This window comes from Lissotriton vulgaris, chromosome 5 (genome assembly GCF_964263255.1).
Source record: "Lissotriton vulgaris chromosome 5, aLisVul1.2, whole genome shotgun sequence".
Taxonomy (NCBI): domain Eukaryota; kingdom Metazoa; phylum Chordata; class Amphibia; order Caudata; family Salamandridae; genus Lissotriton; species Lissotriton vulgaris.
Window position 1 is genome coordinate 257,301,102 of NC_141693.1, and position 27,636 is coordinate 257,328,737.

Here is a 27,636-nt window from a genome sequence, read left to right on the forward strand (position 1 = left end):
TGAATATATAAAAGATTCCAAATTTGAATAACTGGAATTACATGTTGTAAGAAAGTGGCTCTATATACTGGACCAAAGTAAGGTACAGTGTGCACAGAGTCCACAGTCCCCAGAGGTATGGAAGAGGCTAAAGTTCGATATAACCTTACTTTCTAAAGTGGTAGCTTGGTCGAGCAGTAAGGCGGTATCAGAGGACAGTGCAGAGCATTTGTTGTACACACTCAGTCAGCAAATGGTCTCACATACTCAATTCAATTTCAAAGCTTTTATTCGATTTGTAAACAAATCATACAAGCAAAACATGAAATCAATCCATTACATTAAAAATATTATGAAATACAAAATATATACAGGGGAATCCAAGATAATTCATGTGAGGGTAGGACACATACTGACCAGCGTTTAACATTGGATCATAATTAAAAAAAAAAAAAAAAAAAAAAAACAAAGTTAAAATCGTACAGACAGGAATGAATAAATTAGCACAAAATGTTTATCCTGGCAGCTGTACGTTGAACAATAAGCCCCCGCCTAATCGTGGGACATGAGAGTTTTAGGTTTTAAAAATTTGTTAAAACAGGCAGAAAGGTATAGAAATATAGCAGCACTAGATGTATCCTGGCAGCTGTATGATGAAAATGTAAAAGAATCAAGGAGAAGAAAAAGAAAACATGTACAGACAGGGTTAAAGATAAATTGAGCACTACTAAAAAAAGTGCTCGCCCTGGCAGCTGTACGTATTGAGAAGTACAGACAGGAATATAGAGATCATGGCAATACAATACTTTTCCTGGCAGCTGTACATTTCAAAATATAAATGGCAACAAAAAAACATATGTCCACATTTTCTAAAGCTGACAGTAACACAAGGGCATTCTTAAAAGACCGTATATTGTATTTAATAAATATAGGTTTTAAGTACCTTAGTCTTAGAAAATGATAAAATTTACAAAAAAGTAAGAAATGGCAGCAACTCTGGCGTGAAACATTGTCACAAGGGCAGGGGGTTTCAGATTTCTGTTTCTGTACTGGGAACGCAACAAGATGGTGTACAATGCCCAACCTGACACGAGTTAAAACATATTGATGAGATGGGCGACTGACATGTAGAAGATATGCTTGGAACCCCGATGGCAAGTTAAGTTCTCTATAAAACTTTACGGTATTTAGCTTGCCATATACCTCTTCTCGCCCTTTCTTTTTGTACATCAAGAAAGTTTGTTTAATCTCTTTTTTGGGTATTTCTACCGCAAGCTCGGGGTCAGTGAGAACATCAATATCAAACAGAGTCTTAAACCAAAAACTAATATATTTCAGCCAAAGAATACGAAAAGAAAAGTCCAAGCCTATACAGTCAAGAATAATTTCTTGAGTGAATCGAGTTTCAGGCTTAGCCCAAATAGATCGCCACAATAAGAGTGGACGAACGGCTGCTAAGTCCGAAATAAACTCGACCCCAACCTCGTCATGAATTAATTGAATGGAAGCGGAGTGGGGAACACATAGCACTTTTCTTAGGAACTTGTTCTCCTCTTTTTGGAGGGAGGTGCCATCTGTGTGGCCCCACACTCCAGCCCCATACAATGCCGAGGGAACACAACGAATATTGTAAATGTTAATCATGTCACGAATGCTTCTTGAGCCGAGCTTAGATGAGAAACGAAAAACACTGCTGGTACAACGAGTCATTTTCGACCTAGCATTTTCAAGCTCTGATTTCCAGGACCCATCATTAGCATAGGTGATTCCTAAATAACAAAATGTTTTAACTTGTAGCATTTTGGCGCTGTCAAGATAGAAATTGGACTTTAGTTTATTGGCTGACTCACCGCACAACATAACATAGGTCTTAGATTTGTTTACACAAAGTCTCCTATTTTGTATGAACAGCATAAAACCATCAATGAGACTTTGTAAGCCTATCTGAGTGCGTGATAAAAGTACTGCGTCGTCCGCATAAAGTAAGATTGAGACAGAATTGCCTCCAATCTGCGGGGCATCTGCTGATATGGTTGCCAAAGTGCGATCAACACAGTTAATAAAAAGAGAAAATAAAAGAGGAGCTAGTACGCATCCTTGGCGGATGCCCCTGGATACCTTGAAGAATGGTGTGCATTCACCATGGCTGCCATATCGGACTTTACAAGAAAGTTTCTGGTAAAGCCTAGCCAGGAAATGTACTATTTCTTTGGGTGCTCCTAACTCCAGTAAAACCTGCCAAAGAATGCCATGATCAACTAAATCAAATGCGCTGCTCAGATCAGCAAAACATAAAAATAAATTACCCTTTTTGGCCACTGTATATTTGTTAATTAAAAGATCCAAGTTCACGCATTGCTCCAGAGTACCCATCCCCTTCCTGAAGCCGTATTGCACTTTAGTTAAAATACTCATATCTTCTGCCCAAGTTTCTAGTCTTATGAGCAGAATTCTGCTCATAACCTTTACTGAGGCATCCAATAAAGAAATTGGCCGATAGTTAGAGGCCTCGGATTTACTGCCTTTTTTAAATAAGGGGACAATAACCGATTGACCCCAAGAGGGAGGGAAATCGCCTACTGCTGCACAGTTGAATGTCCTAACCAAAATGGGGGCCCACAGGTTAGGTTCTGTTTTTAATAAATCTATGGGCACCCCATCAGGTCCCGGGGCCTTCCCCCCCTTGCTATTAGCAAGGCCATCCAATCCCTCCTGTAGCGTGATTTCCAAAGGTATAGGTGACCACAATGGCAAATCAACCAAAGGTTGGGTCAATAATACCTTTTCTGGGTTAAAAATATTAGTAAAATGAGAGACCCAGTCCTCGCACGCAACATAAGAAGTAATTTCTGGGACACCTTCCGAATTTAAGAATGGACTGTTGACTATTTCCCAGTAGAGTTTACTGTTTTTTGTCTCAACAGCTTCATTCAGTTTGTCCCAAGCTTCTCTCTGTAGTACCTTTTTCCTGTTGGAGATAGCCAGTTTGTAGTTAACCCTTGCTTCTTTGATGCTACTGCCATCTCGGGGTTTGAGCCCTAAAACTCGTTTTAATTCCCGTAAAGTTGCAGTGCAGGACTTATCGAACCATCCCAGTTTTATCGTTTTATTGACTGAGGGTTTTTTAGTAAAAATACCCTCAATGATGGTATTGATATTAATAAACTGAGATATCAAAAGTTCGTGGTTAACAACATCTTTAAGGCAATAGCTAATCTCAATTTTACAGCTGACTATTACCTCCCTTTGTTTAGCCACAGAATTGACCCCCGTCCACTTGATTCTCGGACCATTAGGTCGTTGGGACGCTATATCGGTGGTACAGGTTTCCCCAGTTCTTTGTGTGACACCCCTTGAAGGAAGGGTAACACAAATACTGTTGTGATCGCTGAGACTTTCCTCTCTCACATACAAGCTTGAATAGTCCCCATTGCTTGAGAACAAGATGTGATCGATAAAAGTCCCAGCTTCCCTCCCTGTAAAGGTGGGGCAACTGGCGTTCTGTTTATTTTTGTTGCAATTTAATAAGGATAAATCTAGTTTTAGTAGCAGATTATTTAAGGTGGAGCCGTAATGACAGTGTGGGAAGTGGGGAAAATCCTCGCTCCTTCCTATACCCCCATTAAAATTATCCGACTCCACTCCAAAACCGCAAGGGTTACCCTTAGATAGCTGGCATGGCTGTAAATTAAAGTCTCCAGCCCATAGGATGTCTAACTGCTTATTTGAGATGCCTATAACCTTAGCTATTTCTTTTTCCAGGGGGTACAGGATATTCCCTCTGGAGGCATCAAAGATGTTGTTGTAAAAGTTGACAAGAACCAGGTCATTACCCTTAGCACATGCAATCCTCAGTACCTGGCTGTAAGCTCCCACATTTGTGCTGCTTCTAACTTTGAAGGTTTCCAATCTGTTGGAAAGGAGAATCAAAAGACCCCCCTTTGCCCTACCAGAATTGGATTTAGTGGCATTCAGGCAATAGGAAGAATAACCTTCTACGTTGATGTCTTCCTGACTCCAGGTCTCCTGGAGGAGGACTATATCAAACCCTTCTCCTATGAATTTAGACCAGAAAGGGGTATTTAGTTTCCCTGCGATACCAGCAATATTCCATGATATCAAAATAAGGTCACCAGGCTTAGTTACATGAGCTGGTATCTTGGAGGGTCCAGTTACTACCCGACAAGTGGGGGATTGGGTGTTAAGAGGGTGGGAACAAGAAGGGGGTGATTGGATAAAAGAACTTCCGGGTGCTTTAATCTTATGTAGAACCATGTGACCACTAGAGAACACAGGGGTCACTGCGGGAGCAGAGTTAGGGCTGACAGGGTCAGATCGCACAACCACATCAGATGCCGACCGCCTGTTGACAGTTGAGGTCGGTGAAGATGGAACATAAAGTCAATCAACCATCTCCAGGCAGTCAAATCTGTTAGTGGTTTGGATGCCCTGCCACCCGCCGTCTGTAAAACGGTTGTTGTTGGGATACCAGGGACGAGGTACCCAATCCCTACCTCTAAATTGTTGGATTTGCCATGGGTCGCCATAGTCCCATTGGTGTTCTTGGTTCATAGCCCAATTTGGCGGAGGAATTGGATAGTGATAATTAGAAGTAGGGGGGTAGAAAAAGGAGAGTCGATGGGTATCGATTCCTCCCTTCTTCTCTAGATCAGGCCATGAACATATGTGATTCACAGTAGAGGCATCCTCACATGTAACAATGACACAGTCCCCTTGAATGCTCTTGGGGATCTTACCCACCCAAGAAACCCTGCGTACCGAGGATATTCTACAGGTAAATGGGGGCTTCAGAGGCCTATGGATGCAAAGCCATTGCAGAATTTTATTCCGGAGGGACCATTGGGGTTCCTCAGTTCCCTCTGGGAGTTCCGGTACTCCTGTTAAAATTGCCGTGAAAGGAGATACCTCTGGGGCCAATTGAAAAGGGCGTTTAGGTTTAGGCCTCTTTTTATCTGCATGGGAATTAGCTTTGGCTTTGGGGGCCTTATTGTTACTGGTAGATCGCTGTAAGGGCTCATTAGTAAGAATACGGTTGGCATCATTGGAAGTAACTTGTGGAGTCTGGACAGCACAAATTTGCTGGCTGGATGACGGTGTCTGAGGTGGTAATTTAGCTTTCGGCTTAGATTTGGAACAGTTAGTGCAAGTGTTAGAGTTGGACGAAGTTTCAATTATAGGATCCTTTATTACGGATTTGGTGTTAAACATAACTGTGTTAACAGGTGGTTTGTCTGTGTTAGTCTTAGCTAGAGGAACCCCCGGACAGGACGCCACGGCTGAAACCGCTGGTGTAACCCCCCCAGATTTAGCTGTTCCTGCCCTTGGGTGATTGGAAGATCTATCAATAAGTATGGCAAGCTGTTTCTCAATAACCATGATACTCCGTTCCAGGGGCATAAGTTGTTGTTTAAATAAATCCCTGAGTTTTGCAAATAACTGGATATTATCAAAGTCGGATGGACCAGGTGCACCCCCCTGGACAATACCATTTGAAGTACGATGAGGGTTGAACAAGACAGATGTTGTGGGGTTAGTACCAGCAGAAATATTCATGGCTGGTGCTGTAGTAGTCCCTTTCTTTTTCTTGTTTTTGGGATGTTGGTTGGCCTTATTCCCTTTATTTGTAGATATTGGCTGCTTAGGAATGGCGCCTTCACTCACCCCCATGGATTGAATACCTTGAGAGTGGTCATCAACTACAATCCGCTCTAAATCCGGAGTAGTCTCAAGGTTCTCAATAGAGTCTAGACCCAATGACAAGTTTGTGGCCGATAAATCTACGGCATTGGGAATGGAATGTAATTGTGCTATAACATTTCCAGGTTGAGAAAGGCTGGGAATAGATGTAACTGCTGGGACTGGGGTCAAAGCTGTAGCTATGAGACCCAGGGAGGATCTCTTAGCAAACGCAAGGTCCTGGGATACCCTGCGCTCTAAAAGGGAAATGTTTAAATTGATAGCCTCAGTGGTAGTGGAGATAAATTTGTCAATAGGACCTATAAACTGTGCAGTTCTAAGTGCAGTCTTGCTTCTGGATCCCCTTGTTACTGACATAATGTGGATATGCAGGCACAGAGGCAGTGGTCCAATAGAGTCGCAATTTCAGAACCAAAGAGTACCTTTAAATGAAGAGATGGTCGTCAAACGAATTCGGTCCGGACCTAAGGGGGGGGGGCCCAGCCCTGCCTGGATCTGTCTGGAACGGGCTGAAACGGGCCCGCCCTTGGCCCGGGCTTCGCCCGGCGTCCCGCTCGCGTCCCGCGAGGCGGGGCTGACCTCGGCTTTAAGCGCCTCCTGGCGCTGCTTGTAGCGTTGCAGCCCGCTTGGGCTGATGGGGCTTGTAGTCCCCTGACCCGCGCTCCACTCGGCGGCTCAGCTTGGACAGCGAGCGGCGGGAGGCGGGCAGGGTGTGCAGGAACGCGGTATTCTCCTCTCAAAAGACGAGGCGTCTGCAAAGCGGTAAGGCTCTCTGACCTAGTGGCAAATCCGCTGTTTGTCGGGCTGACCTCGGCTTTAAGCGCCTCCTGGCGCGGCTTGTAGCGTTGCAGCCCGCTTGGGCTGATGGGGCTTGTAGTCCCCTGACCCGCGCTCCACTCGGCGGCTCAGCTTGGACAGCGAGCGGCGGGAGGCGGGCAGGGTGTGCAGGAACGCGGTATTCTCCTCTCAAAAGACGAGGCGTCTGCAAAGCGGTAAGGCTCTCTGACCTAGTGGCAAATCCGCTGTTTGTCGGGCTGACCTCGGCTTTAAGCGCCTCCTGGCGCGGCTTGTAGCGTTGCAGCCCGCTTGGGCTGATGGGGCTTGTAGTCCCCTGACCCGCGCTCCACTCGGCGGCTCAGCTTGGACAGCGAGCGGCGGGAGGCGGGCAGGGTGTGCAGGAACGCGGTATTCTCCTCTCAAAAGACGAGGCGTCTGCAAAGCGGTAAGGCTCTCTGACCTGGTGGCACATACTCAAGAACTGAACTCTAGGCCAATTTTTTTGTATCAAAATATATAGTTTTATTTTAGAACCAACAAGATATCAAAATATACTTTCTTAGAATGAGTTATTTTAGTTAAATACTCTTCAAATAGGCAATAGACTTTTTGATTACAATAGTTACAGTTGCAATTGGCAACACAATTTCAAACACAATGCAACATTGAGCTCAATGGGAATTTCTAGTTAAATGCAATTAGTTACTTTGTAGATTACTTTTCTAACCACATGACTGCATCCTAGATTCAGTCCTGTGACATCTCCTGTAAACAGTTGAGCTTTTTGGTTACAGTAGTGATTTTTAAGGAATATTATTGTATTTTAACTTTTTCACATAGAATCACCAATGTTATCCTATGGTTGGAAATTCACTTAGCAGATAAGTAGTGTTATCTTTACCTTTTCTTACTCAGTGTTTGATCCTGGATCCAGTACTGGTGCATCTCCTGTAAACAATTGAAAGAATGCGTTTAAATCATACAGGCGATTTGTAAGGAATATTTGTAGTTTTTGAAAATCAACACTTTTCAGATGAAAACTAGACAATGGATTCCTATGGAAGGAAATTCAAGTTACTGGTAAGTACCGTTAAAATTACTTTTCAGGGTCAGTTCTGGGCTGAAAGAGGCAGCACTAGGTTCTCTCCTGATAACAGGTGAGTAAATCGGATTTCGTTGTTCGGCTAATTTTAGATGAATATTTTAAAGTTTCAAAACTCCACACTTGAAAGAATTTCCAAGTGAAACCATTCAATGTTACCCTATGAAAGAAAAGTGAGTTATCGTCTTTTGGGTAAGTACTCGACTGGCAGAGTTAAGGTTCTGGGCATAGACTCAGGGGTCTCCCAGGGTCAGGTAGGTACAAGTGGTACACCCTCAGCGGCACAGGGGCAGCCGGGTGTAGAGATAGTTAGGCCCAATGTTATCCAATGAGAGGCAGGGGGCCTTCGGTTGGTGGCTGCTGGCAAGCAGGCCAGGTGGCTGTGGGAGCTGGGCTCCTGGTCACTTGCTCAGGGCAAATAGGGAAGTAGATTAGGACAAAGGTTGCACTGCCAGGGGCACTCGGGCGGCGCGGCGTGGTGCAGGGTGATTTTGAGCAGTCGGGCGCTCAATGTTATTCAATAGGAGTCTTGGAAGATGAACAAAGACTGCAGGCTCTAGGATGGAGATTCTTCAGGAGAGACCAACACGTCGAGGGGTAAGTTGGGATCTTGGAGGATAGGTAGGTACCTCGTTGTCAGGCACATAGGGCCGTGGGGCGCCGGGGTGTCTTTTGATGTCGGGAAATCTTACCCTCTGCTGGTCGCGGTTGGTGGAGTCCCTGGTTGTGAGGCTGCAGGCGTTGTCTGGGTCGTTGAGGAGGGTCCTTGGGCACTGGATTTCAGGTCACAATTGCTGGGGGGGACGTCCTCCGGGTCTTTGTCCACTCGGGCACAGGCCGGGCTCGGCGGGTGCAGAGTGTGCTGGATTCGCAGTTCCTGGCTGGCACCAAGGGTGTTGATGTTTGAGTAGAACCACTGCTCATGGGAATCCCAATCTTTAAGATGTTCAAGGCAGGCAGGTCCTCCGGGGTTTTCAAGGTTGCTGCCACAGGAGACGCCGGGATTTAGCAGGAGCAGGTTCAAGGACCAACAGGCCATTAGGACTGGGGCCAAGTCAGTTGGTGTCGTCCTCTTGTTAGCAGCTGCACGGCAGGTCTTCTTCTTCTTGATCTTCTTTCTTGTTTTCAAATCGGGATCTGAGGAAGGAAGGCTCAGGGTAGGGTAAGGGCAGGGACCAGTGGGTCCCCTGTCCTGGGGTGAGTACACCCCCTATCCTGCTCCTCTCCTGTGGGAGGGGAGCTGGAGCCTCTCTCCGATTGGGCAGGGCTCCTCATCTTCAAGATGCCCGGAACCCGGAGTTGTGCTTCACCTCACCTCTCCCACCTGAGGAGTGGAGTTGGCACACCCCCTTTCCTCACGTAGGGTTTCCCGCCAGTCTTCCCGCCAGAGTGGGTGTCAGAACCGGTGGGGGCCAGTTGCTGGGTATGGCAAATGGTCTGGAGAAGCTCACAAAAGTGTTTGAAGTTTCCCCTGCCCATCCTGGGGGAGGAGACCTAGCACCTTGCCCAGGACATGCATTGTTGCAGGCCCAGGAGAGTGGATGGATCTCTACCCAGAGGTCCAGCACCATGTCTGCTGTGTAGCAGCCTAGGCCGCCTCTCAGACCAGATGTGGATTGTAGGTTAGGTTCAGGTGGCAACTCCCCCTCTGTTGTGCATTTGGCATTAAATTCCACACTGGCATCAGTGTGGGTTTAATGTTCTGAGAAGTTTAAGATCAAACTTCTCAGTCTTCCGTGAAGCCATCATGGTGCTGTGGAGTTCGAAATGACAACCTCACTGCACCATATACTCTTAATGGCAGCACTGCACTTACAGTGCCCAGGAATGGCCTTGGGTACTGTAGGGGCACATGGTTCATGCACCCTTGCCCACACCACTGGCATAGTGCACCCAGCTAGAGGGGTAACTGATGGATGCTAGGGCAGTGTGTGTTTTGGGCTTGGCACACAGGGATGTGTGCCATGTCGACTCTTTATTTAGTTCTGCACCAAGACACTCAGGCTGCAAAGGCAGTGTGTGTGTTTGTCGGAGTACAGGGCCCCTAAGGGTGGCACAATAAGTACTGCAGCTCTTAGGGGTCTTCTCTGGTCACAATGCCCTGGGTACCTAAGGTACCATTTACCAGGGGCTGACAGGTGGCTAGAGATGTCAATTGGGTTTTAGTTTCAACACAGTTTTAGGGAAGGAACACAGGCCCTGGGCACCTGGTTGGCAGGAGCCCAGGGCACACTCAAAGCACATCAGCAATTCAGCAAAAAGTGGGGGCATACCATGCAAGAAAGATGGCACTTTCTCACATAGGTAAGTAATTAATTTCTTTCAGAAGGTTCTGTGTGTGTGCGTGTGTGTGTGTGGGGGGGGGGGGGGGGGGGGGGTTTGTATGAACTTTCATTTTTATGTGATTCCGGGCTTATGGCTTTTGTAGTATGTAGTTGTAATCCGTACAAAATGTTTATTGTGCACTGTTGTGATAGGGTCCTTAGGCCGTAGTCTCTACCTGTGATGGTTGTCTCAGGCCTTTGCTTTGCCTCGTGAGTTACCAGCACTTCTTTGAATGATCTTACACTGTCTGTATCTTTTGTTCCTCAGCCCGGCTCTTACAGCCGTCATGTATGACCTGAGTCGTCAGATACCAATGCTGAAGAAGGACATCCAGGATGGGCTGCTGAAGATGCTGTCTTTCGTCCTTATGCATAAGCCTTTGCGTCACCCGGGAATGCCCAAGGGTCTTGGGCACCAACTTGCCTCTCCCAGTCTCACCAACATCCCAGAGGCCAGCGATGTAGGCATAACTACTCTTGCTCTGCGAACTCTGGGCACTTTCGAATTTGAAGGTAAGGTGGGTGTTTGCTAGTTAAGGCATCTGCAGCAGAGGCCCTAGCCACAGGACATCAGTTGTGTAGAAAACTAAACTTCCTCCCAGCTCTCTGGGAGGCTTGAGGTGTTGGATTAGCCTGTGACAGCCCCTGAGCCTCATAACACCCCATAGAAAGTTCATGCAAAGCGAGGGCCACTGTAACCCGTTATCATGAAATCCCTCAGTGGTTCTGAACCCTAAACTATCCTAGAACCCTCTGTGAGATTAAAGGATCTGGTTCCAATCTGTGACATAGACGTCCCCCGATAGATCCCACAAAAAAGCAACTGTGATGAAGACATCCATGAAACCTCTGGGAATCTCCATGCTAATGTTTTCCAGTGACCTATATCTTAGCTACAGTTCACTCCAGAGAAATAGAGCGCCACAGAGGATTAACCAGACTGTCCTAGAGCCGTGTTGAAACTGGAAGGGGCTGTGCCAATCAATTGTCTTTATTTTTGAATTCCCAAAGCATCATTCTCTCATACTGCAGCTCTGCAGATCTTCCGAACCTGACTTTTCAGTTGCAGATGTGCTTGAAGCTTTGCACTTGCCATTGTACAGGATTTAAAACAAATACAGTAGCAACTAGAGAAAGTGTTCTGTCTTGTCTTTAAAAGTGTACATAATTCAGTTCCTCAGAGATGTAGGTAGATTACAAGTTTATTAGTACAATTGTCCATAAACAATTCATAAAAACAATTCCAGTATAAAATTTACTTAAAACCCATCAAGCCCACTCATCACCCGCGACTGTGACCCATCATTAAAACTATACTGAACAGAATGTAAAAACCGAGCAATTCTAGCTGTCACATCTAAATAACGCATTTCTGACAGCAACTCTACAGCCTTCATCCTTTGTTTTTTTTAAGTGAATTTGCAAGGGTTTTTAAATGCTAATTCCTAACTATATAAGGCTTGAAACCTATGGTTTTTTCAGTGAATTTGCAAGGTTTTTTAAATGCTAATTCCTAACTATATCAGGCGTGAAACCTATATTTTTTTTCAATAAATTTCAAAGTTTTGTAAATGCTAATTCTAATAGCGGATAATTTATATATATTTTATTATCCTTCTGGGACCACCTGAGCAGCCATCTTGTTTCTCAGGAGAAGTGAGGCACAAGAGAGCACAAACGCGAAAAGGGGGCAGGGTTGAGACCCCCTAGCCCTTCTCAGGGGGTCCCAGAAGGACCACCAAGTGCAAAAAGATTTTTTTTTTAAATCGCGGGGTACATGCACGGTACGCGTACCGTACGCATACGGTGCGCGTACCCCACAATTTTTTTTTTTTTTTTTTTTTTTTTTTGCCTCTTGGGGGTCCTTTTGGGACCCCCTGAGAAGGGCTAGAGGGTTGGGGGTCCCTACCCTGCCCCCTTTTCGTGTTTTCCACTCTTGTTTTGGGCTCTCTTGTGCCTCAGTTCTCCTGAAAAACAAGATGGTGCCCAACACTTCCTGGTTTGGAATGTTGACAGTTGACTGACAGCCAATCAGAAACTCGCTCGCGCACGTAAGGGTACGCGCACGTACGCGTACGGTACGCATACCGTAAGCGTACGGAGCGCGTACGGTGAGTGCATATAGATATATAATTTGCTCAAATTCAATTTTCTCAACAAGTACTGGAGGGATTTCCACCAAATATAGAAAAGGCACTACTGCTTACCTGTCCCTACCATTTTGCCAAGTTTGGTGTAATTCCATTCAGCCGTTCGGGCTGTAGCCGTGTCTAAAGGTCCCATAGAAAATGCCATTTGAAAAATTTCAAATTCAATTCTCTCAAGAACTACTGGAGGGATTTTCACCAAACATAGCAAAGGCACATCTGCATAACAGGCCCTACCATTTTGCCAAGTTTGGTGTAATTCCATTCAGCCGTTCGGGCTGTAGCCATGTCTAAAGGTCCCTATGGAAATTAACATGGGGAAAACACGTTTTGGGACCCCCCTTTCGGCCCCCGCTTGATGAATCCCCCCGAAACTTTCAGGGAAGGAGCGGAGCGAAGCTGGCCAACATTCTGGAAAATTACTCACAGATTCCTCAATCAGCGCCAAAGTTATTCCCAATAGAATGTTGAGCGCATATAGATATATAATTTGCTCAAATCAATTTTTTCAACAACTACTGGAGGGATTTTCACCAAATATAGAAAAGGCACTACTGCATACCTGTCCCTACCATTTTGCCAAGTTTGGTGTAATTCCGTTCAGCCGTTCGGGCTGTAGCCTTTTCTAAAGGTTCCATAGAAAATGCCATTTGAAAAATTTCAAATTCAATTTTCTCAAGAACTACTGGAGGGATTTACACCAAACATACAAAAGGCACTGCTGCATACCAGTCCCTACCATTTTGCCAAATCTGGTGTAATTCCGTTCAGCCGTTCGAGCTGTAGCCTTATCAGAATGTCCCTATGGAAATTAACATGGGGAAAACACGTTTTGGGACCCCCTTTTTTCTCGGCCCCTGCTTGACGAATCCCCCCCGAAACTTTCAGGGAAGGAGCGGAGCGCAGCGAGGCAAATTTAAGGAAAATTACAGGCAGATCCCTCAATGGGCGCCAAAGTTATTCCCAATAGAATGTTCGGAATTTACTATGGTAACTAGGTCCTAACTATATATACCTACTGGCGACCGCCAGTAGGTAATATATATATATTTATATATATGTAATTATATATATATATATATATATGTGTATATATATATATGTATATATATATGTATATATATATATAATACATACATACATACAAAGAGCATTTTACATTCAGGGGACCGGGACGCTGACCAGACTCAGAGATAGCACTGTATATGACTTGGGGCCTGTATTCTTTAGGTCGAGCCTGGACAACGTATGCACTGCTTTGTGAGGCATGCTGTATTGATGTATTGAGGTATGGCATAGAAGCTCCGTCCATATCCTGCCCATCTTTTAGATTGGCTCCTGTTATTGTCCTTGCGAAATCGTTGCTTTTCATTTGTGAATAGGCTTAATAGTCCCTCCTTGGTACCTCCTTGTCTGCATTTGTAACCTCCCATAACAACAGGACTTTTTACTTGTGTTGTTACACTGTCTGCTTTATAAGTCGATGAGCCCTGTTTTCTTTAATGATCTCCACCCACGACCTCGCAGAACGCTGTGCGCTTTTACTAATGTATTTATTTAAGTTACAGCATGGTTCGCTTTCACTTTAGCGGCCATGCTTATTTAGTTATTTATTTTACAGCCCTGGGTGCTTTCACATTAGCGGCCACACTTATTTGTTTAATTAATTAATAGCGCATGCCGCTTTCAAGTTGGAAGCCGCGCTACAGAAGCGTTCTAAATTTTTTAAAAATTCCACTTAGAGTGAAAACCCCCCATACCCGCTTTCACTTTAATATTGGGCGCAGCCCTTTCACTTTAATCTGGATACGCGCGCAACATCTACAGGTAGGGGCGGAGACACCATTAAAGTTCTCTCGCATTTGCAAGAGTTTGAGCTATTGGCATTAAAAATAACAAAGCCTTTTTTATATGTGTTGCTTTGAAAACACATAAATAAAAGTCATTGACAATGCCAATAGCTTAAAGGCTCTCAAATAAGAGACCTACTGCATTGAAAATACTTGTTTTGAGGTTTGTTCACCAGTGCAATTCGAGAGCTCTTTGTTCTCAGTAGACTCCATTAGCATGTCCTAGCCTCATGGGGCTCATGTTCTGGAGTAAATACAGTCACTTGACAGAGGCTGAAACCAGCTGATTTACCTCACTTGGACCTTGTGTTATTACTTGGGTGCGGAGTCATAAGTCTGCTGAGCGGAGCCGGATGTGGGTGTGTCATAAGCCACTAACCATAAATAAAGTGGTTTCAGGACAAAAGGCTGCTTGTACCCGGACCACCTTAGCCAGTCTAGGCCATGAGTTCAGTTGTTACTTTCAAGGCAGCTCTTGGTATTATTTTTTTCGTTTTGTAAATGGATATCCAAGGAATGCAAAGTAAAAGCGGCCTTTTCACCTTTGTTATGTGGGTGTCCAGGAATGTCTTCCTCCCCAGCACAAGAACCTGCAGCCAGACTGCTGCTGCAGTTCAGTCTGCGGCTGAGCTGGTGATGGCTAATAATCTCGCACATCCATGGTCTGTGTTTAGATTTGTACTTAAGACACTTTAGTGAATCCACATCAGCCCTCCCAACAAGCCTTGCTCAAATGTGTTCGGTTTTGAGACCATGAAACGAAGACAAATTATGCTGGTGTCTTTGTAACAGAAGAGCGTAGAGAGTTAGCATTTTATTCCCAGTTCTGAAACTCTTTTATTTAAAGTCCCTGGATTTTACATCTTTTTCTAGGTTTGCTTTGTTGTCAGCAAGCTCACTCAACCGTTTGTGAATTAGATTTGTTGCAAATAGCCCACTTTCGCCTGGTCAGCCGTATACCACTTCACCGGTTCTTGCTAAAAAAGTGAGGATTAGAGTTAAACACCCAGACAGTCCTTCTTTTCAACTGGAGGTCCCACTTTCTATTTCTTCACTCTTAAGTTATTAACATTACTTTTTGGTGCACTTCCAGCTCAGTGCTACGTATAATTTTCATAAATAGCAAGTAGCCTGCTACTTCTATGGTGGTGACAGATTGAAACATGTTGCTACACATTCTCTCAGTTTAAAGTGCGCAAAAAACATTTTTTCCCTTCTAAATGAGATTTAATTCTCTGTGTTCCAAAGGATTAAAAAAAAGTCCCTGTTTGCACAGCCTTGGAAGTTTCACCCACCTGCAGTCGTAGAGATGTGGTCCAAAGTCATTTGATGGGCCTGTTTTGAGACCATCGCTTTAGGGATTTTTATGTTGGACAGAGTTGCACTGGCTTGCAGAGTCATTCATAGGTTTCACTTTTACTGGTCACATTGTTCAGTTGGTTGAGTTCTTTTAGTGTGAGAATTTTCATCAGTATCGCTGCAGAGCCAAATATCTTTCAGAAGCTCCAGTGCTGTTTTTTTTAGTTTTGCCAATTTTCTGGGCATGATCAAACAATATGACCAATGGTTCTTTTGTATGTGTGTCGTTCAGGCACTCCCCTCGCTTTGCATCATGGCTTGTGCTATGAGTTGTCAAGTGACTGGTTGACGTAGCGCCAATAGTACTAGTAGTTGCTAAAGCATTTGTTGTTTTGTCCAGTTGGGTGCTGGTCATTTTCAGGACCTTATTTCGACTGAAAGAGTTCAAGTGTTTGGACCATGTGTTTTGTGAATTAAATAGCCTAGGGCTTGACTATGAATTTATGGGCAAAATATGATCCTTGCCAAAATGGAGTTTGCACAGGGATCAAATTTTTGAGCTGCACAGTAAAGATCGCACCTCACAATTTAACCCTGACCCATTTCGCCAGGTCAAAGCAGGCGAAAATAATATGAAGAAAATGTGCTAAACAAATCCAATAAATGTGGAAATCAGAGTAGTAAATGCTTATCCCACATATAAGTCCCCATTTTTGCTACACAGTCTCAGAATAGGAGGCATTTTTTGACACCCATTTGTGAGAAGTTGGCCTGGCATTCTAGTGGGCACCTTGCACCAGTCCAAACGACCCTTATTGATGGTAGGTTAAAGACAACCTTTATAGAAAGCTATCATAGTGGTAGCTGTGGAAAGCAGCCTGCAGGATAAGTCTTGGAGAAATGTAAAGCAGCTTGTTTTGCCAGTCTATAATGTCGTGAAATATCAAATGACAGGAGAACCACACCAGGTATATATAAAATATATGTATTTATTCTAAACAAATCCCACTAGTCTCTTTGTGAGGCTAGAGGCAAAAGTACATACAGTAAACTCAATAGCACACAGTAAATTAGCACAATATATGTTGAGCCCTAGGGGCGTACGAAACCATATATCAGTAAAGTGGTATAAGAACCACAACTTCACTAGACACAAGGCCTAAAGCCTGTAGAAGTGCTGGGGCCACAAGGAACCACCCAAGGAAGTGACACAGGGGCACCACAGGGAACATGTGCAGTGTCTAAACACAGCCGCGGGTTACCATTAACTTCAATGGGGAAAATCATAGTTGGGATTTTAAAGAAAAGGGACACTTCGAGGAGGACTTGGAGCAAACCCCTCTAGACTTAAGGGGTTCTAGAGCCAACACCCACGGGGCACCGGAGTACTCGAGTTACCTCACCCAGGGAAGCCGGTGCATAGGCGTCTTTTGGTGTCTGGAATCGTGGTCGGTTCCAATGGGGATCTGCTTAAAAGTGCTGCTGCCGTTGAAGAGGATAGTGTCTGGAGTGATCCAAGCCTGGATCGAGGATAAGAAGAACCTGTAAGCAGAGGGGGACAGAGTCTGGGTCACTAACCAGTGACCAGGGGCATGATAGATGAATGCCCACCGATGTCGGGTGCTTCAGGTGAAGAAGGTGAAGCTTGACTCTTCAGCCACGAGGACCAGGAGGCGTCAACGGCGACCAGGATCTGGAATCGAGCTGTCCCACAAAGGAAGTCGAGTGCTGCGGTGTCGGTGCCCGGATTGGACCCAATAAGCCTTGGCAACAGCAACCCACGCAGGAATCAGAGAAATGCTTCGGTGCGGACCAGCAAGTTCCGAGGGACTCACCACTTGGGAGGGATCGCGAAGGAGCCTCGAGCTGAAATTCAAGAAGCAGGCTCACAGAACACTCGTGGAGTGTAGGCCCACAATTTTCGGTGCAGATGGTGCTCGGGGCTTGGGCTACAAGTAACCCAAAGGACAACTACAAGGGATGTGGAGAAGTCCATGCACTAGCATATGTGCACGGTGTCCAGGAGTTCCGGTTCCACGTCACTCGTGAGAGCTGGGGGTCTCTGCTTTGCTGGGGACTCGTTTCGGCTTTCGAGAAGTCTGGAAATCCTCTTCCTGAGTCCGGCGGGAGCTTTGGAGATGCAGACCGGCAAATGCTTTGTTGGTGCCTGCTTGAGCAGGGGAGTCACTCCTTGACCTCAAGGGAGATTCTTACGTCCTCTAGTCTTTAGTAGAGCGTCGAAGTTCCAGGATTCAGTTTCAGAGTTTCGTCCAGGTTTAATCTAAAGTCCTGTTGTCAGGGGTTTCTTACTTATACTAAAGAAAGGGGTTGGACATACTCTGGGGACTCACCTATGGGAGGGGTGGCTACACCCATTTCCTTTGTCCAGTTTCGCGCCAGAGCAAGTGGCTGAGTGTCCCTGCAACCCGTTTGAACTGGACTATGCACAGGGACACCAAATTTGCCCCCAGTGCAGAGATCAAAGCACTCTGAGTGCACCCACCCATCCCCAATACACTAAAGTCTGTCTGGGAGGTGGTTACACCTCCTTTTGACAGAAAACCTATTGTCCAGGCCTTCCCTGCCGGAGTTTCATTCAGCAGCAGGAGGCCAGAATCATGTCTGTGGCTGCAGCATCCATTTTGTGATGCCAGGACTCTTTTAAACTGGTACCGGTGTGTACATGTCTCTCCCTCTAGAAGGGAGGAATTCTACCCCTGCCGCCAGGACTGGCGGGGGTAGGATTCTAAAGTGTTTGACACCAAAACCACATGTTTCCATGCAGCCATTCCAAAGTTAGCATTTACAGCGAGGTTATAATGCACTTCAGAGTATATGGTCTGGCTGCAACACTGAACAGCCTCCGAGAATAGATTTCGAAAGCTGCAGAGGGGTCCTGCTCATGCATGGTTACCCTCTCACACGAAACCAAGCACCCTGCCTTCAGGATTGATAAGACCTGCCAAAGGGGTGACTGATAGGTTTCTATGTGCAGTAAGGGGTGCATGCACCACCTTACACAGGCAGCAGTAGCAGTCCTGTAGTGTCATTTTGGAAGGCTTCCCAGGGGTGGCATAATACATGCTGCAGCCCCTGGTAGGCCTCTTGGGTACCTATGCCCTTAGTACCTAGTGTACCATATACTAGGGACTCACAATGGTACCCCAGTAACCAAACTGGAGTGAACCTATAGTACATGTAATCAATTTAGAGAGGAAGCAGCTAGGCTGGGGTCCCCTCCCAGTCATGCCCCTCATTGAGTCACTCGTATTCAAGGCCTAACTACCAAAAAACACACTCAGTCAGCTCAGCTAATTGGGAAGTTCTAAATGTAGATATGAATCCAGACTTTAAATTTACTTCTAAATTCAGTGGTGGAAAATGTAATTTATGTCATCAAGCCAGTTGCATCTAAATCGGAATGACTGGTTGGTGAAGAGTTTGTTTCTGCAGTGCCAGAGAAACCCAGCATGGTCACACAGCTGTTGTAATTGTTAGAAAAAACCGGTAACCTTTAGAAGTCCTCTCCATCTCCTAAGCAACTAGAGTCAGATGTCAACACTGTGAAAGCAGTGGCTACTGCCATGGCAATTAGACTATTGGCACTTCAAAGTAAAGTGCGCATTTACCAGTGTCTACAGTGACGAAGTCATGAAACCTATGGGAATAATGGCATCCTGTCTTCACCTGATGTCTCATGCTGGTTTGGATCTGAGACCACCCTGGAGAAGGTTTGGGAGTCCATGCTCTCTATGTTTGCAAAATGGAAGGGTTAGTAGTTGCTTCACAGAAGTTAGCAAACAATTTGTGTTGTTTGCCACAAATAGTTTATTACAAGTAGGCCAGCATTACTAGCGATGCCTCCCGAATCTGCTAGTATTATCCTGTGGTTCAGTAACACCTGAATACCCCAGAACTTCAGCAAACAACAAGGTGATGGATGGAATGACTACATTTAGCACAGCCCCTGGTGATTTCTTGGTGTTGCATTCCAGTCCAGGGGTTTTTATCGACCATGTCACTCTAGACAGAGGCCCTCCTTATGCAAATTAGTACTGACCCTGCTCCTAATGGGAACAGTCCATTCCAAACTGCCATGAGAGGCCCCCCTCTAGCGGCGAGCACAAGCAGTCCCAGACCAGTTTTGCCCTGTTTGGGCCTCTTCAATGGACTGCAGCTTTAATCCTATAGCACAGTAAAAATGAGACCCACATCTGAGCATACCCTTTGCACTTAGGGTGATGGATGAAATACTTGATGAAACGAATATTTGAGATCAATTCAAGAAATGTTCCCATCACTTTTTCTTTGTTTTCCTCCGTCCGATGCCCTAATGCCGCAGGTATACTCCGACATGGTTCTCGTTCTTTGTAGGTTAGAAAGAATTCCCATGTCCCTCTTTTCTCCCACATGTACATGCTAGCCATGATGCTCACCTGTCACACAGTTTCAGCACCACTACACAAGAAATGTAGCCACATTTATGGATGCATCCATTACAAGTCTGGTATCCAGACCCCAGTTTGCTGAACTTGTCAGCCTAGCTACTGAAGTCTTAGAATTTTAATATCCGATAGAGACTACTAGCTGCAGATTCCTTAACGTAGAATTATCCCCAGGCGTGGGTTGTGTTCCCTTATCTTGTTTTCAGGGCTATTTTATTATTTTGGGAACAATGTGCAATGTCTTCGGGTTTCAAGACATGTGCTTCTTGTACACGTCAGATGTCGGCGACGGACCCTCCCCAGATTTGTATGTGGTGTTTGGGCGAGCACCATGATTCTACAGACTGCGATGTTTGTCAGCATCTCAGCCGATGTCCCAGTGGGAGCGCCAAATGAAATTGCTTTCGGCCCACTTGTCCAGATTAGTCTCGTCTCACCGTCCGTCCCCTACCTCGAAAGGGTCCCGAAGCCGCCGATTCCGGATGCAGCATCGTCCTTCACCGAGGCACAGCGGGCGTCTCTCGCCCACCGGTAAGTCCTGTAGCTTGTCGCTGAGGCCCTGTCCTCGTTCTGCAGAGGGCGCGGGTTCCTCGGGACGTGCGCCATTTCCTGGCATTGGGGCGACAAGGGCCCAGATGAAGGCCTGTGCTACGGCTTTGCAGGCTTCTTTGGGCACCCCTCCTCTTCCTGTGACGTCCGCGGATCCCTCGCCATGCGCGTGGCCTTCCGTGGACTCGCTGGCAGCTTCGCTCCCAGCGCCGAGGAGTACGGCTTCTGGTTTTGGAGATGTGGTGTCGTCGATTTGCGGCCCTACAGGGTTCCCCTCTTCGACCCACGGCATCCCTGCCCCGCCGCAAAGCCCTGTGGTGTCGCAGGAGGTCGCCGGGACTCACGGCCCGTCTCCGAGTCCTCCTTGGTCCTCTGGGCAGACAGCTGTCTTACCAGAGGCTGAGGCGGCGCCTTTCCGGTGCAGACAGGTTTCCTGCCGGCCCTGGCGGCGCCACGGGTGGAGGCCGGGACCCGGTGCGCCTCCCCGAGTCCCTCCCGGTTCTCGCGCAGGTGGCTGCTTAGTCGGTGGTCGAACCGGTGCCTTTCTGGCGCCTTTCATTGGCCGCTTCGGCTCCGACCTTGCCCCTTTCACCTATAAGCCACGCAGTGGTGGAAGTTGACTCGCCACCCCTGATGGACACTTTGGCATACCGAGGACACACCGGTGCCCATGGCACACTCCACGGCGCCGTCCCAACGTCGGCTCGTCAACTCTTCTCCGGATGTCCCTTCCTCTCCGGATGTTTGTCAGCTCCTTATCTCCTCTTCACCGGAGACTGGACGCCAACAGATTAAGCCGAAATTCCTTCGGGAACGCCGTATGAAGCTGTTGGCCGCGCTGCTGTCCAGACCAGCTTTTTCTTGTTGCCGGTCTCCCTCTCCAGAGGGGGCTCGCTCCCGAGGCCGCTCCCGCTACCGGCGCCCTAAAAAAGGTAAGCGTAGCCACAAGCGTCCACTGAGGTCCACCTCTCGTAGGCATGCCGCTGGCGCCCACTCCTCTCGTACGGGGGCAGCTAAGGGGGCCCAGAGGTCACCTCCTCCATACCCTCTTTTTCCAGGAGTTGGAGCGACGCACCCCCAAATGGATGCCTACTTCCGGGCTCTTCAGGCCTACTTTGAGTCCCCCTCTCTCCCTGGTGTGCTTTCGGGCCCCACAGAGGCGAAGGGTGCTCAGGCCGGGCTCTCGTCGGCGGATCCTTTCCCGGCTAGGGTTGTGTGCTCCGACTCTGACTCCGGAGCCGAGGCGACGACGTTGGGCCGTGGCCCAGACCGTCCTGGTCGCTCTTGCACACTCCGCCTGTCAACACAGTGCCCTGTGTGGCTTCCTGCGCGGACGGCGGAAGCTTCGTCGGCGATGCCGGGTTCGACGCCAGGCTCTCACTGCCAGTCAACCCATAGCCCTGTTCGGCTTCCTGTGAGGGCGGCGTTGACGACACCGAGCTTGGAGCTGGGCTCCACGTCGGGCAAGCCCACACCCATCTCTAAGCCTGAGCCCACGTCTGGGGCAACGCTTCAGCCGACTCCAGTCGAGGTTGCGTCCCCAGTGCAGGCCGTCAGCGTCCGGTCGACTCGGACACATCGCCCACCGACGCCGCTATCGACGCATCCACCGCCGACGGTGTCCATCCATTCGTCGACACCGGTGTGCATGCATGGGGTTGATGTTCCTCCGGAATCCTCGTTTCTGTCTCCTCAGTGGGGTCTTCGACACCGGTATCCGCTACAGCCTTTTCGGATGCTGCTTCTACCCCTGGTCGGGAGCCACTGGTTCAGGTCCCTAGTGTGGCATGGCCTTCGGGTAGTTCCCCAGCCCTGCTCTTTATAGCAACTGGGAGAATTAGTCTCCAACCGTCTCCTACAGACGGCCTCTTGTCCCCTCCTAGGGTGACTACAGGGCTAGGGGCAGCCTATGGGCGGACTATTAACCAGGCAGCTGCTATCCTCTGCTTTCAGCCTCCTGTGGTACCCCTCATTCCTGATACCTTAATGGATTTGCTTTATTTCGAGCCCATCACTGGGTGGCCCTCTTCCCGGGCCCCGGTTGATCGGGCCATTGCTGGTAGGCACCGTCGTGCCCCGGGGGATCCTCTTTGTCTAGCCCTCCACCCTACTGCTCAGGGCCTGGTGATTCAGGCGGCCTTTGGGTTACAGGACTCCTCCACTTTGCCCTTGTTTCCTCCCACCCAGGAATCCAGGTGGCTGGATGCATGTGGAAGACAGCTTTTTGCTTCTTCTAGCGCAGCCATCCGCGCTTTAAACCCCACATGCGTGTTTGCACGTGCGTCCTCCACACTCTGGGACTCCCTGGCTAACCTTATTCCTTCCTTTCCAGAGGAATTGCGCTCAGAGCTTCTCCGTCTTGTTCTTCACGGCAAGGAGATGGCACATTTTTCAATCCGCTCCTCCCTGGATACCACAGACTCTGTGGGCCGTGTTCTTGCACAGTCGGTGGCTTGCACCGCCATGCCTGGATGTGTGACAGTCGGTTCCCTGCTAATATCCGGGAAGCGTACAAGCCATGCCGTTTAACGGTATAGATCTTTTTGAGTCCCATGCAGATCCATATACCCCCTTACTAAGTCTCGTAGGGTCGCATCGCTCTGTTGTCTGTGGTGCTTCCACTCCTGGTCTGGGTCTCGGCAGGGTATGCAAGTTAAATACTACACAGCAATCATGCTTTTTGTCACATGGTCCGTTCTTTGACGCCAGCCCCTTCTGGGTTGCTCTTGCCGATGAGGAGTTGCAGTGGGCCTCTCTGTTGTACAATTGTTATGGCCTTTTGGCTTATTCGCCAGCAGTTTTATCCACAACCCAGCTGCTCCAACGCAGGGATTTCTGCGTCCTGTGGGCATTTTTAATGTGACGGATTTGTGGGTTCGGTTCTCCCTGAACTCCACCCCATCTGGTGGCTAGGACCTGTGAGTTGGTTTTGAGTACTCCCTTGTTAGGCTCGTCTTTTCTTCTAAATTGTCCTGCGAGGGTTCTACTCTCTCTCTTCCGGACTGGAGGCAAACGCTGCTTATAGCCTGGACTGGTCCCACCTTCTGTATAATGCAGATACTTTTGAGCGTACCCTAGTCCCTGGGTTTGGCCGGGTTTCGGCATCCTCTGAAGGCTGTTTCTGCGCCACGTTCTTTCTAATGGCTTGTGCGGGCTTTCCTGCCTAGGTATTGGCCCTGTCCTCTTACATTACCAGATCTTCTCTGGTGTTGGTGGCCGTTGCCTTCTTGCTATTGTGTGCATCTCAGCTGTTCCTGCTGTCTTGCTTCCTGGTGTTCCTTCTGGCCGCGTATGTGCGTCCTTCTGACTGTGTATGGGCATCCTTTCAATGCTCTCACACGTCTGGTTAGCGAGGGTCTCCGCAGTACTCTTCCTCTGTGGTACGTGTGGGGCGGTCTGCGTTCTCTCCACCATACCACTTACAAGTCTTTTGGGTTGGCTTGTCGACTACCGCATCCTGCGGTTCTTTCACGCCATAGGTTCAGTTCTACTTCCTGCGAGGTGCTGAACCCCCCTTTTTCAAGCCAGTTTCTTTACTAGGTGTGTTTTTGTTCCATATCAGCCCGTACTCGGCAGGGGTCGGTATTCTGCTGCCTTCGTATCTTTACAGGAGCAGGTTTGACTGTTTTACACTGTTCGGGTTGTTTAGCTAGGGTTAGTTCTGGCTTTTTCCTTCTCTCATCCCCTCTACATAGGTGGGGGTTTCGTGCTATTCTGGATGGGTTTAATGCCCTAGCCTCCCCTTCAATCCCGTTTTCTTCAGAGCATAAGGGTCTAGTGGTTGGCTGCGCTGTCATTTCTGTCCCCACTGTGTTTTGTCCTTTGGTTGACTACACTCTTTTGGTCATGTTATTGATGGCTAGGTTCTCTCTGAACCTTAGTGGGGTTTAGTCGCAGTCCCGCCTCCTCTATGGGTATGGCTTTGGTATCTATTCTAAGTTAAGGAATCTGCGGCTAGACGTCTCTATCAGATGAACAAGTTACTTGCCTTCGTAACAATGTATCTGGTAGAGACATAGTCTAGCCGCAGATTTCTTAACGCCTGCCCGTCCTCCCCATCCTGCCACAACCTTTTCATGTTGGGCTTCTTGCTTTCGCCTACCTTTGGGTGGCTTTAGTTCTCTGCAGGGTGACGACTTTTCTTCTCTCCGACTCACGATGCTACATTCTTTTTCGTGTCTCTGCTCTACCCATCCTTTTATTGGACGGTAGGCCCATATGCCATGTGTCCTTTACAACCCTTACCCTGGGTTGCCCGTTGTGAGTCTAAATCCTTTCTTCTCCTGCTTGAGGTTTCTTGCCTCCACTGCACTCTAGTGGTTCAAGTCTCTGGCAATGCTACATTCGGTAGGTCCCTTATTCGTATCTGGCGTCTCCTTTTGGGTGACTCTTTCTAGTAGTTTGTCCTTTCTCCTGGGTTCTGGACTGGTTGTCCTTCACTTTCTTATATTGTGGTGGCAGCCTTTTTGCCGGCTGCTGTGATGGTTCACCAAGGAGCTATGGCTCAAGGGTAAATCTTGTGCCCCTGGTGGCACAGGCTCTCACAGACCAAGGGTTCAAATCCTGCCTATGCTCTGCAGCTTCTTCTGACTCAAGGGGAAGTTTTGGTCTTAACAATTGAGGGGGGTCCCTCCCAGAGTGGTGCCCTGTTCTCCCCCCCCCCCCCTCAGTTTACATTATATGGTGCCTGGCAATGCATTCCTATGGTGATGTTTTTTGCCATACCTTGTTTTTTCTTTTTCTGCACACTGTTTCCATATTTTCAGTTTTTGGTGGTGGCTTCGCGTTCTGACGTGGAAAAGTCCTCTGACGAAAACTGATGTTGGCGCGGCGGGGCATATATGACTCCGCTGACATCACGTCTATGGACGACGTCAGGGCAGAGCCGTAAGGCACCGCCCCCCGGCGCACAGAGGTGCTGCTGTGCAAATTTTTCCAGACCAGTCTGCCACCTGGGGATATTCTAAGTTAAGGAATCTGCAGCTAGACTATGTCTCTAACAGATAAATCATTACCGAACCGAAGTTCATTAAGACAAAGTGTTTGATACTAACCACCATTATTTTCAGTGAAGCAATTATGTAGCTGTGTAACTTGTAATGACCATTGCCCAGTAATTATGCTTAAGATGGCTTCCTGATCCCTTGCAATGTCGTAGCGGTTTCTACACCTCTTGTCAATAATTCACAGGTCTTGCTAAGTGGGTGATTAGGTCGGACCTAGTCTTCAATCGCATGGGTGAGGAAGGGTGTTTTTTGAAGAATCATCTAAAGGGTAGAGTTTTTAATATCATCCATGATCTCTTAGACTGCACTGCAAACTTGTTGCCACAGTGGGTAACAAAGTTCTGCACACAAGGGAGTATGCAGAAGAAAGTGTGAGGGTGGTTTGAGGTCACCTATATTGCATTTTAGAATAGCTCAATTCTGTATTAATGATCTGAACATCGGTGGCTTGTACTATCATTGTTCAATATAGGTGCTAGATCTTTGACTTGTATTGTGGGACGAAGAAAGGTGCTCCCTCGGGGGACTTTGGTTTGAGTCAATTATCCTGATGTCTCTTCAGGAGGGAACATAGACAAACACTAAAGGCACTGTTTCACAACCAGTAAATAACCCAATGTAGTGATAGAGAGTGATATGAGCCTGACTTTTAGGGGCTGCAGTACCCCACTTGTTAATATAACTTCTAAACACACACTCCTCAGATTGCGAATACTCTCAGGCATCAGACTGAATTTGGAAACTTGCCTAAGCAGCTCTGCACCTACATGTAGTGCCATCGGACTCCACGCAGCCTCCAGATGCTGTAACTGCCCACTGAAGTATTTTCTATTTTTTCTTGCCCTTTGACATGGATCCAGAGCTTTGCCCCCCTTCAAACGTTTATGTGTAGTTACCGACTCCTCAAATCCAGGAAACATGCATCAGAGTATGTCTTCAAGAAAGATGACAGGTTTCAAGCTATGCCATGTCTGCTGCAAGCAGATCTTTGGCAAGTACCTGCACAACATCTGTTTGCTGCTTCAGCACAAAGTACAATTCTCAGTAGTGCAAGAATAGCTCCCTGATGCACTCGAAGGTAGCGTGAGGCACAGATTATGGCCTGCAACTTCAGAAGAGAGGCCAGTAACGCTTGAAATCTCAAGGTCGTTCATAGAACTTGCTTCTATATCGTTCTGTCATCAGTGAAGTTCAAGACAAAGTCAAGAGACAAAATGTGACAGAAGCACAAAAAGTCCAAAAAGGGTTTGCCCAATGGGTTCTTTAGGGACTCCAGGCAAGGTCCCTTTGTGAATCCTTCTGTAGCACCATCTGACCCAGTGCCTCACCCACCAGTTATTCCTGAATTGGTGCTGGAATGTCACCAATGCTGCACATTGCTGACTTTTTACCAGTTCTGATGTTTGATCCAGAACCATCTTTGGGATCTACATGGTGTCAGTCTCAATATGAGATTGCAAAGGCCTAGTCTGTGGCTATGGTGGAATCCTCACAAGTTCCTTTGTTATAACGCCGGTATTGCAGGATACTGGAGGATATTACAGTTTTGATTCGGACACTGACCATTTCCTTGAGCAAGGCCCTGAGGACCAGGACAACAATGAGAAATTGAAATAAGCTTCACCCCTGCCTTTACTCACCCCCAGCCTCGTTATGGAGATGATAGCCTCCATTTGAACTTACAGAATGGTAGTGGCCAATCCAGCTCAAGTGTGCCCTTGAATTGCAGGTGCCTACTAATAACACTAAAGCCAACCTACTTGTGGAAATTTTACAGACCGTGCCTTGCCTTTCTGAGTCCGTGCTGGTGTACAATAATTGATTGTTTGACAGCTGTTCGGTCCACGCCACATTAACAGCCTTCAAGAGTCACCTAATTGCTTGCTCTTGGTGATGCATCCATTCTTATGCAACATCCTGCTTTGGAAAGTCTGGTTGTTCCGGGCTCCACTAGTAAGGTCAACCCTAATGCATTTCCTTCAGCTGTTCCCAGAGTGAAAGTCAACATACTAACGGCTTGGGTAAACACACGTTTCTTCTGCTTCATTGCTCTTGGCTCATTGAATGCTGTGTGCCTTTTAGGTTGTTATGCCCATAACGTTTGGAATAAGGCAGGTGGGATTTTGCAAGTTCTCTGAGAAAATTTAAGATGCTGCCAAGTATGTTCTGAGAGCCAGCCTAGATTTTACAGACTGTGTTGCCTTTGCTGTTGTCCTTATTGTGGTTATCCAGCGGCATGTCTGGATGAGGATGATTTGGAGCTGTCTAGGAGTTCTTGAGCGACTTGCTGTTTGATGGAGCCATGCTTTTTGGGGATAAGGCAGATTCTGCAATGGATCGCTTCATAGACCAGCAGGTGGCTCGCTCCAGAAGCCTGATTATTCCCCGCTTGCCACTACCCCCACCAATACAGGAAATGTCAGAGCTTCTCCAAGGCCTT

The 27,636-nt window shown here is 47.3% G+C and overlaps 1 protein-coding gene across 2 annotated transcripts in view; it reads left to right on the top strand.

Annotated features, from left to right (window-relative positions):
- The window catches only part of MTOR (mechanistic target of rapamycin kinase), a 938,810-nt gene that overhangs the window by 156,044 nt on the left and 755,130 nt on the right, over window positions 1–27,636 (top strand). For both annotated transcript variants that reach the window (XM_086921314.1, XM_086921315.1), the window contains exon 11: window positions 10,169–10,413. In XM_086921314.1, the coding sequence (XP_086777440.1) occupies window positions 10,169–10,413 (245 nt within the window). The remainder of the gene's footprint in view (window positions 1–10,168; window positions 10,414–27,636) is intronic.